The 11,298-nt window shown below is 38.7% G+C and overlaps 1 protein-coding gene and 1 long non-coding RNA gene across 4 annotated transcripts; one reads left to right on the top strand and one right to left on the bottom strand.

Annotated features, from left to right (window-relative positions):
• Window positions 1-1,042: 1,042 nt before the first annotated feature.
• pde9ac (phosphodiesterase 9ac) lies at window positions 1,043-9,581 on the top strand. Of its 3 annotated transcripts, none has more exons than XM_046074020.1 (18): window positions 1,043-1,111; window positions 2,632-2,702; window positions 3,158-3,235; window positions 3,554-3,597; window positions 3,732-3,786; window positions 4,058-4,128; window positions 4,269-4,346; window positions 4,476-4,555; window positions 4,665-4,739; window positions 4,833-4,919; window positions 5,089-5,193; window positions 5,502-5,584; window positions 5,863-6,019; window positions 6,197-6,310; window positions 6,597-6,701; window positions 6,853-6,981; window positions 7,066-7,161; window positions 9,498-9,581. In XM_046074020.1, the coding sequence occupies exons 1-18, from the start codon at window positions 1,043-1,045 to the stop codon at window positions 9,546-9,548; spliced, it is 1,548 nt and encodes a 515-aa protein (XP_045929976.1). In that variant the 3' UTR covers window positions 9,549-9,581. The 3 variants fall into 3 exon arrangements, with proteins under 3 accessions (XP_045929976.1, XP_045929975.1, XP_045929977.1); XM_046074019.1 differs by having other exon boundaries at window positions 4,269-4,356; window positions 4,474-4,555; XM_046074021.1 differs by lacking the exon at window positions 3,158-3,235 and having other exon boundaries at window positions 4,269-4,356; window positions 4,474-4,555.
• LOC123985989 lies at window positions 7,792-8,712 on the bottom strand. Its single transcript, XR_006828784.1, has 2 exons — window positions 8,631-8,712; window positions 7,792-8,270 (listed from the first exon to the last, which is right to left on the bottom strand). It is a non-coding gene; the product is annotated as an uncharacterized LOC123985989 (long non-coding RNA).
• Window positions 9,582-11,298: the final 1,717 nt, after the last annotated feature.

Raw genomic sequence — 11,298 nt, 5'->3', positions numbered from 1 at the left:
AGTGTTTCACTTAAGAACTGCATGACCTTTAGGCCAATAATAATTTCTGTTTTCAACAAAACACTGGTGAAACACAATTTTTCCAGGTTTCAGAAAGATAGCTGTGTAGTAAATACTTTCTGTTCAGCATTTGATAAAGCCAAAATGCTTGTATGTTTGTTTCTCCCTATGAGATACAGTTAATCAGACCACGCAGACCAGTGCAGGTAAAAGCCCTACACCACTTAAGACATTAGGGGTATTTTCTTTTCTCCATATGAACAGTCCCCTGGCAACCACTAAGAGTGCCAGTTATATTCATAGTACTCCAAACCCCTCTGGCTCCCTCACACCTACCCTTCTTCACTTTCTCCATCACTCACATCCTTTCTCTCTTCCCCTGTAGCTCCCCCTTTGTGTATGTGCGTTTGTATCTGAGCGTGTCTGCATGTGAGTCAGCTGCATCCTCAGCACCTGGGACATTACCTCCAGTCTCCAGAGCGGAAGCTGCATCGCTGACACTGTGAGTTTAACAGATCTGCTGTTGCTCTTCATGAATGAATTGACGGTCATTTTTTTTGTCATGTTTTATTGAAAGAAAATGTTGAACTATTTGATTACATCATGGAAAGTGGGTGTGTATTATGGATAATAATCCATGTACATGGTTTATTTTTCATGTTTTATAAATGAGTTAAAATTTTCCACAGTTGTCTTTTGTATTTATATTACTCCATGTAAGTCTTTTTCACAAGGATCTTTTTTATATTAACAAAAGATTGGCAGAAAAAATGTTGAAAATCATGCAATTTCACATTTGTTGGCAGTTAAACTGAGCATTCTCACCTGACGCAGATGTTTTATTCTCTCTTTATGCTCAAATGATTTATTTGTGTACACTCAGCTGTATCTGCATGAATGCACAGAAAAAACGTTTGTTCTCGCCTTATTTGTTTCTCTAGTGGTTCATTGTGAGAAGACCTTGGTTGTCAGCTCTTCGGGTTTGTTGATCAGGGCTCCAAGCCAGAATCTCTGCGGGTGTGTAGAGGAGAGGGAGGTCAACATGGGCTCCAGCTCCTCCTCCTATGCCCCAAAAACCATTTACCTGGATGTGGACGGGAAAGTGCAAAAGGTGGGTCCAACTCCAGTGGATTTTTAATATTATTTACATTGTAATATTCTGTTAAATCTCCCCTGTTTACTAGAAATGTAATGTAACTAATCACAAAGTATGACAAACATACTTTCTGCTCTGTGAGATGGGCTGGTTTGACTAAAACATTAAGTTTTTTTACAAAATATTGTTATTTTTATTTTATTTTTCTGCCGACAAACAATGTGATATACTGTAGCCTAAATAATATTGCATCTGTTTGCGTAAATAAAATTGTATTTGTATGTGTTAATTGAAAACAAATACAGATTTAATATTTTCAATTCTGTATAGGTTGGAGGATTAGGCCATACAGTCAAAAACCTGCCTTAATAAACCTAACTATGGCAATATAAGTAATTCAATTTTTATTTCACCTTCCTGACTCCCGTTGCAGTTATTCCCAGCGGACTGGCCTCACCTGAGGAGAAGCTTTAATTAGATGGTGTTTAGCAGTTTGCCATACAGGTGTTACTGACAGAACCAAACACCTGTGTTTAACAGCTTACACACCTACATTAATTTCTGCTGTCTTACAGCTCTAGGGTATATGAGTGAAAATGTGAATTTCAATGTATTTCTTTCCTTATGCTTAAGTTTCCGGAAGGAGCAATTAAGCTTTTAATCAGTGGGGATACGGAAAAGACAAAATATGGAATGCAATATAAAGTATAACACAGCTTAGTGGTCATTTTAAACAGTCAGGACAAATGGTTTATGTCTCGAGTTTCATGTTTCAGCGTTCCAAACATACTGAGATACAGATAAATGCAACACTTGCTGATCTAGTGATGTAGTGTGCTTCAAGTAGAGCACTGGCAATGACACATGTCTGTTCAAGAGCCCTGAACGGTTTGAGGCTGATTGTTTGTCTGCTACACCTGCTCACCTCAAGATGTAAGATCACAGTTTTTGCACAGGGTATCTGCACCCATGCAGTAGTACTCATACAATACAAGTAGGCCTACAGTACTAAGGCTTGTAAACTTGTCTGATTACATGACAGGCGTGGATAATATTGCTATCTTCAAGAGCACCATGAACTCTCACTCCAGCTGTCCTTCTCTTTCCCTCATTGGGCTCTCTACTGACGTGACTGTTCAACCATAAAATGAACCGGCCCTTACTTTACACTCCCATGTGATTCGGTTGTCTAAAAAAAAGAAATTTGATACCTTTCCTGCGCTGTCAGAACACTGAGGCCTTATTTCAAAACCCCAGCAGCTGTTTGTGTGCAGGTGTGCCTTTGGGAACCATGTAGACACAGATTGCTGTGTGTTGGATTTGTGGGCCACAGAGGAGGTTTTCTCATAAACATGTGACATGATAATAATTTATACCCCTCCTATGTGGCTTGATTCCCAATTACACTGTAAATTCAATTTAAATCAGCAGCCTTCTGCTTCATTTCCATCATATGTGCATAAATTAATACAAGACAAGAACCAAGCTTGTGTTTGAATTAAGAAACCAAAACACAAACTGTGCTTACTTCACAGGTGGTGTTCAGTCGGCACTGCAGCCCATGTGACATCAAGGAGCTTCTGTGTTCCTCATCTAACATTCCCAGGTTTGTTGTTTTGTTTCCACGCTTTTTTATTTGTTTGCTCATTTATTTATTCACAGAGAGATGGCATTACTCTTTATCCATGTCACTCAACATAATTGAAAATTGCCTTTAAAAACTAAGAACTATCACATAAAGCAGCACAAAAGTATCGTAAATCACATCAAGATTATCATGCAGTAAAGCAGCCAATAACGCAGAACGAACACTAAGTAGATTGACATCCCGCATTACCCATGCACACCAAAGCAGACAATGATATGTGCGAGATGCAAATCTTTAGTGACTCTACCTTGTAGTATAGGATATAGTACACTGTATAGCAGAAAACTACTAAGGAAAACTACTTTTTAGGCACGCTAAAAAATATTTATTTTTAAATTACTTTCATAGCCTAAATTTAGATCGGACAGTGTATTTCTACTTTTGTCACTGTTCCTTTTGTTCTCTCACTGTAGGAACACTGCCATCATGATGGTGGATCCAGAAGGTGCCATGGTCTCCATAGATCCCACTATGCCCACCAATTCTCCAAAGTAACATACCAGCATTATGTTATTGTATTTATATATAAATCACATAATTATATTTTACCTATGTCACCTTTTTCAGAATCTCCACCCGATTTCATTTTACAAACACCCTTTAAACAATGATATCAGGATTTCGTTTGTTACCTTTGAAATAGTAGCTGACAGAACAAACTCATGACAAGATTCAATTAGTAGCTTTTCCATCAGCTTCTAAATTAACGTTGTGTTCTTCTGTCAATTATAAATTATTGCAAAAAAGCAATATAAATATATTCTTGTCAAGAATTAGGAATAATAACTGCTTCTCTGATTTCTTTACAGCTCATTGTACAAAGTTGTCCCTCTGTCTACTGGCCAACTTGGAGGTAGCGCCCTAATACATACATTCCTGCATCGACAAAACATCCACTGTGAACATGATAATGAGCTTGAAAATGAAAAACTTCACAATGTGATTGCTGTACACAATGATTTATGAGGAGTGTGTTTCTGTCTGCAGAGAAGGAGGACATGTTTCAGAACGTGTTGTCCCAGGTGGCGGAGCAGTTCAGCAGGTACCGCCTCAGATGTTTATGTTATGTTATGGCTAAAGCCTGCCCTTCCCCACCCTGATACATACCTTACACACCCTGAGTTTCAACGATAATGCATGCTGCAACCCATAGAGGCAAGTTAAATCAGACAACAAGTTCTTTCACCTTTATCATTTATTTTGTGCCCCCCCCCCCTTCAAGTTTCAAGTTGTCATAATAACCAATAAACCATGTGAAATACGTGTCATTTTCTTATCATTTTTAATCCTTGTCATTCGCTTTCCCTTCACAGAGCCTTTCGCATCAACGAGTTGAAGACTGAGGTCACCAACAGGCTAGCAATGCTGGAAAAGAGAGTGGAATGTAAGTGGTACATTTGATAGTTTACAGCTTAAACAAAAGGATAGATATTCCCTTTCCCAGGCAATAAAACCTGAGTTGTGAATAAAACATCAAATACAGCTAGTGCTCTGAAAGCAAAGCCGAACTTTATCTTGTTTCAGTGGAGGGCTTGAAGGTGGTGGAGATTGAGAAGTGTAAAAATGATCTGAAGAAGCTAAGGGATGAGATGACTTCAAGAGGTGGTGGCAGGTGAATTGAAGTTTGATATTAGACAGTTTGACATTGTCAAATATCAATACAAACCAAATCATGTAAAATCAAAGTCAAATACATTTTGTTAATAAACTTCTGTCCTTTTAAATACAGAGTAAACTGTCCATGCAAATACAACTTCTCAGACGACGGAAAGAAGGTCACTCCCAGACGAGATGTCCCCAATTACCCAAAGGTATTACCACTGGGACAAATGCTTTCATCACTATTAGACAATGCTAAGTTCATGAATTGCTAGAGGGTCTTTTGTAGTTCTGATGTCATTATTTATTTGGCATACACAGTACACACTGTCTCAGGAGACTGTTGAGGCGCTCAAGAAGCCAACATTTGATGTCTGGCACTGGGAGCACAATGAGGTAATGTTGTCTCTCCATAACCCAGCCACTTCCATTCCATCTTATCCAAGTGAGTGATGTCTGAATGTATTTTCTCTCCCTTTGTGGCTGCAGATGCTGAGTTGTTTGGAGTATATGTACCATGACTTGGGGCTGGTGAAGGAATTCAACATGAACCCCATCACACTTAAACGCTGGCTGGTAAAGGACAACTGAACACGTGGACATACTGTACATGTGCACGGTGTTTCTGAGAGTAGTATCAGTGCTCTGACAGAGATTACAAAATAATTATCAGAGAGTAGAAGGCTGCTTCTTTTGATATAGATTCTGAAGTCAGTACCTGAATGAATAATTCTCTGTCTTCTAGTTGGCGATTCAGGAGAACTACCGCAACAACCCTTTCCACAACTTTCGCCACTGCTTCTGCGTTAGTCAGATGATGTATGGCATGATTCACCTCTGCAACCTACAGGTATGGTGCACGTTTGTGTGTGTGTGTGTGTGTGTGTGTTTGTGTGTGTGTGTGTGTGTTTGTGTGTCCATGCTTGTGAAGGATATCATTCAAGTGAATTATCCACCATCTAGCATGCACTTCTATAAAATCATTTCTGTCAGGAAAAGAAAACATTGGACAGGTTAGATTAAGTTCGGAACAATTAAACACCATATCCTGCAACTCATATTTTTAAAGATAGAATTAACTGTCTTACTAACCAATGAATTACAAGACTGAACATTTTGCTATATGTAAGAACACCTTTCGTTTCCACTGTTGTCCAGGAGAAGCTGACTCTCACCGATATGGGAATTCTAATGACAGCTGCAGTGTGTCATGACCTGGACCACCCTGGCTACAACAACACGTAAGACTCACTATTCTGTCTATAGGGGTGTTGACACATAGAGCAATGCAGATGCCCATTGACCCCAGTATGTTTTGACATCTTCGGCACAACACTGTCGTCAATGAACTGTGAAAGTAGTTCAGCATGGAGAGAGTTCAGGTATGAAAACACGCTGATTCAGATTATCGTGTTGTTTTTGGTCAGAATTTTGGGCAGGGGAGGACTTATCTTATCAGGGAAGCTTCATGGGAATATATTCTCGGTCCATCCGTTCACCTGTATCATCCATCTATCAGGTATCAAATCAATGCCCGCACTGAGCTGGCAGTGCGTTACAATGACATATCTCCGCTGGAGAATCATCACTGTGCTGTGGCCTTCCAGATCCTTTCTCTTCCCGAGTGCAATATATTTGCAAATGTGGACCCTGAGGCATTCAAACAGATCCGACAGGTGAGATGTGCAAAGCTCTCACTAGTCATGATAAGCATGCTTAGTTGTATCTCAATCATACACATACGTCTTTTCACGTATTTACATTTTAATCTGAAGACAATTTTGCATTGTATGACTTAAATGTAAGCAAATGTCATGCAAAAATCTCAAGCTGTTTTGCTTTTATATTTCCAGGCAATTATCACCCTCATTCTCGCAACGGACATGGCCAGACACGGGGAGATACTAGACTCCTTTAAGCAAAAAGTGGACAACTTTGACTTCACCAACGAAGAGCATGTGACATGTGTATGTATTCATTATGCCTTCCAAGATCACGTTGCATCTCCACCTGATATCCGTTGTTTACTGCACTGTAAACGCGAGATGTGACATCAACACAAGCAGGCCTCTATCTATTGACCATGCTGTAATCAGCAGAAGCCAAATGGATTATATTAGCAAAATTAAGAAAGCAGTCACGTAAGTTCAGTAGATGCTCTAAGACAGGGTTGTGTGTTTATGATGTTCCTGTGTTTTATGTTGGGAGGGTGTATGTTGCATGAACGTTTGCTGTCTGTGTTTGGGTTTTCAGCTGAAGATGGTTTTGATCAAGTGCTGTGATATTTCCAACGAAGTGAGACCAACTGAGGTGGCTGAGCCATGGGTGGACTGCCTATTGGAGGAGTACTTCATGCAGGTGACCTCAACCAAAGCTTTAACATAACTACATTATCTAAATCCATCATGTCAACTCAGATAAAAGAAAAGTACATTGCGACCAATAGCTACCCATGATAGGTAAAGTTTGCTGCATCTAATTACAATATTTCCAATTGTGTGCTTCCCAGAGTGACAGAGAGAAGTCTGAGGGTCTGCCTGTGGCCCCCTTCATGGACAGAGATAAAGTCACCAAGCCCACTGCTCAGATTGGATTCATCAAGTTTGTCCTCATCCCAATGTTTGAGACTGTCATGAAGGTAGGGCAATGTCTGTACTGATGTGTTCCTTTATACGTATAAACACTGATTAACAATTAATGCTCTTACTGTGGTGTCCAGCAGCTTTTCCCTCAGATTGAGGAGATCATGGTTCAACCTTTGAGAGACTCACGTGACCACTATGAGGAGCTGAAACAGATTGATGATGCCATGACAGAGGTAGAACCTATTCTATTCTGTCCATCTATTCAGCTATCTATCTGCACAGTCACGCTTTGCTCAAACCCACACATCTTTTTGTTAAACTATTTTCAAAATATGACAGCCGTGTCAAACTAAATCTGTTTTAGTCACCTGACATTCTGTAACATAGAGTGAGTAAGATGAAGCACTTTTACAACGAGTTTATGTTCTTATAGGCTCTTACATGCCATTCCAGTGTTTACACATGCATACTCTACATACACTTTCTCTGACCTTCTTTTACAAGCCAGCTACTGTGTCTATAACATGTAATGCCTGGACACTGCAAAGCTGTCAATAGTTTGTAGTACTAGGGAAAGTTAAAATATTAGTGTTTCTGTTAGTAAGTAGTAGTAACTTAAATTAGACTAATAGTTCAACGTTTTGGGAAATATGCTCATTCACTTTCTTGCTGAGTTAGATGAGAGGGTCGATCCATTGGAAATATAAAGCAACAGACAGCAGCTAGCCTGTCTGTTGCTTTAGTCTGTCAAATTACGTCTACTAGTGCTTCTAAAGCTCACTAATTAACACTAAGCTTAACTAACATTTTATTTAAATATTGAATCCATACAAAAACTCATTTATAAAAATGACAATGCGACATCACATTACGTGACTATTTTTGGCTCTGACCAGTTGCAGGCAAGTCAAATTAAGTCAAGTTTATTTATATAGCCCAAAACAACAAATCACAAATTTGCCTCAGGAGCTTTACACTCTGTACAGCAAATGAGACCCTCCATCCTTAGACCCTAGTATGGAGATATTTTAGTGCCAGCACATACTGAACAATTTTTCCACCCGCGATCCATTATCACGGCAGCAGGTGAGCTGCTTGCTTGTTAATGACACAGCCTATCAAACAACTCAAACAGCCGAAACCCAACATCTGCACCCCGTGTTCAATGTTGCTTTAACGTTACCTGGTCTGTGCTTCTAAAATATAAGAGTGAACATAAGCACAGACCCCGCTACCCCCCCATGCCATCATCCATCCCAGTGTTTCAATGTAGTTTTGTAGACATCGTTCCAACCGTGACTGTTTCTGCTGCTCCCTGATAAAAGATACCTGATGCTGATACCTGTTCAGAAAAAAAAGAATAGAAAATTGGACAAGCTAGATAAAAGGTAATGCCCTGGCAGTGGCAAACAACTTTGGTGTAATATTTGATTTGATTATATTAATGTTTAAGTTGAGATTTACAAGAAATATTTTATTGCTACTGTGTAAAGGGAATACTGCTGGTAAAATGCACCTTATTTGTTTAAAGTGTTTGCAAACCACATGATATTACACCTTTGTGTATATAGCAGTACATTTAAATTAAAATTGCGCAATACACTACTTTAGAATTCATTGTTCTATTTTACACGTAACAATGCAATTAATTGCGATTAATTGCAAGAAAACCATGCGATTAATCGCGATTTAATACATTTACCTGTGAATTATGCAGAAGATCCTTTGCAAGCCATGACTACATACCCAGAAAGCCTTGCAGTCCGAAGAAGTTTTTAAAGGAGTTGGATTGAAAAGGAGCTCTTCTATTCTACTCTAGAGTTCCAGAGATGAGTTGAAAATTAATTTTGAAAACTGAATTCCGAACTGAATTTGGAACTCCACAAAAACTGAAATAATACTCACAAGTTGAAAACAATGCAAGCAACAATATCAGATTTTGTATACAATATTCAGCTTGAACATTCTAAATTTTAAAACAATAAATTCAGATTCGATTGGTGCTGGCACTAAAATAACTCCATAGTCTCAAGCAACCAGCAGAGAGTCCAGGAGGTTCCTGGGCCCTGCCAAGATATAGTCCTGTACATAACCCCTGTAAAACTGTGAATTGACATATTTCTATTATACTTTTATTCATTCTTAATCAGAAAACGAATAAAGCACATATTCCAAAATAACACATTTTTGCTTTAAGGTTGTGCATTTGAATCTGGCAATGTGAAACTAAAGTGACACTTCTGCATCTTCACAAACATGCCGCAGTGCCTGTGTGGACATCAAATTATATTTAATTTGGAGCACACTGCCAGTCTAGCCTTGAAGTTACTTATAGTAATCAGAGTGTCAGAGGTTAAAACAATGGCAGTAATACAGGTTTCCTGCTGTTAGGAGAAGGCCTGAAGAACAAATGAAAGTAAATCTACACAGTTTACACACTACACTATCAACACATCAGTTCAGCAACTTGTTTCACATGGGTGGGGTCACACACATATATGGACACACATGCATTCACACACCCGTCAAACCACTTGCTAACATAAAGGTGTGTCTTTTGTTCAATGAGGCACAGAAGAAAAAAACTGAAAATATGTCATTAGGCGGGAAGAAGAAGTAAGCTCCGCAGTGAGTGAGTGCAGTGGTATCTGTGTAAGTAAAAGCAACTGACTCCTTGGTTGTGCTTTAGTGTTTAGTGTTTCTGTCGCTGCCTCTCTCTGGCCTCTCCACAGCAACTCTCCTCTGCACTGAACTCTATCTACAAATACCAGACCTTTATGAATGTGCAGCACTTTCATCACCTTGGATTTGCCTTTTAAGTTACCAGCAAGGAGTTTTTTATCAATTTACTCAAAAAAAGGAAAACCAACGAGGTAATCCCATTTAGTCAGTGAGGAATTCTTGTCAGGGTGTCAGGGTCTCAGTTGAATAGAAGTTAAACTTCCTGCAAAAAAAAAGAAAGAAAGGTTCAACAAAGCGTACAAAAAAAAACAAGAAATTCAAAAGGAAGAAACCCCAGAAAAGTCTTCAAGTTAAAAATTATGTATGATGAATGTAAGCACAATTCTCAAGTAAAAATATTTAGATTTTTGAGATTCGAGCTCTTTTTGATTTCTGCAATATCATGCCAGAATATGACTTAATTCATTCATTCATTCTATTGTCACAGCTAAAAACAAAGTGGTGAAATTGTCGCTCATTATTTTCCCTCTTAAACACTATGTTGTCTTTTTTACAGTGACAAGATAACACATTTTCTGCATATGAATTTAAACTACAAACTCTTTTCCAGCATTTTACATTGAACTTTTCCACAGAAATAGAATGATGTTGCCAATGAACTCTGAGTAAGTTTCGACTTTCCACACAGGGATGCCAATTACTTACTCACAGCTCCAAAGCAACTTCAGTCCAATAGTTCTTGGTGGATGATAACCACCCAAACTGTTGATGGTCAGGCATGGTTTGTGCTGTATATAGCACTCTATAGGCACAGCTCTCAGTCAATGAGTTGTTTTGTTAAACCTAGTCTTAGTTGAAAATTTCCTCCTTTATATCCTGCTGTTTCTCCTTCCTAATCCAAGCTCTTATTTTATTGCAGGGGTCTTCCTTTGTTTTCAAGTTAAGAAAAGACTTTAAAAGTCCGTGACTGAGGCCTCACTGAAGACGTTCTGCAAAACGTTCTGAGGGTGACAGATGAATCAGGAGGGAGAGAAAAGAGACTGCTTGTCTACATACTGACCTAAATTTAGGCATCAAGGTGGCATATCTTGAACTTTGACTTAGACTTTTGCACTGAATGTAACAGAGAGGGACCTGGTGACCTCTCTTTATATTTATGGTGTTTATTTTGTTCTCCCTACTCTGTGCCACAAAAGTTTGAAGGTCCAGTTTCTTCAAAAACATTACTTAAAACCTTTATATAGGCTACAATGGCTGCAGAATGGGCTGCATGGATGTACAAATAGTAAATGATCATTTATTTTTTCCCAATTTTTCCTGTAGAAGAAAACATGCACCAAATTGGGATGTTTCACCTCACTGTAGCAATACAGTTTTGAGGAGGAGTGTTTTCCAACAAATGATGCAGCTTCACACCTTTGCTTTTTTTCTTCACACACAGTTAGCACTTGATTAAATCATCACAAGTCTAGGTGTATTCTCTCACCTTGAACACTTTTTAATAAAACAAAGCCACATAGGGGCACATTATGTACATTTTGTCCTGTAAAAAAGTTTTAATATCTCACAATTTTTAAAACCACGTGTTGTATGTCTGTTCATCTGTCAAACCCTGTGAGTCATTATATAGAAAGGTCAGACACATTTCAGTGTCTTATAACGGGTGTTTCAACAGTAACTCAACTCCA

This window comes from Micropterus dolomieu, linkage group LG17 (genome assembly GCF_021292245.1).
Source record: "Micropterus dolomieu isolate WLL.071019.BEF.003 ecotype Adirondacks linkage group LG17, ASM2129224v1, whole genome shotgun sequence".
NCBI lineage: Eukaryota > Metazoa > Chordata > Actinopteri > Centrarchiformes > Centrarchidae > Micropterus > Micropterus dolomieu.
The sequence above is the reverse complement of the archived record's forward strand: the minus strand, read 5'-3'. Positions and strand labels throughout refer to the sequence as shown.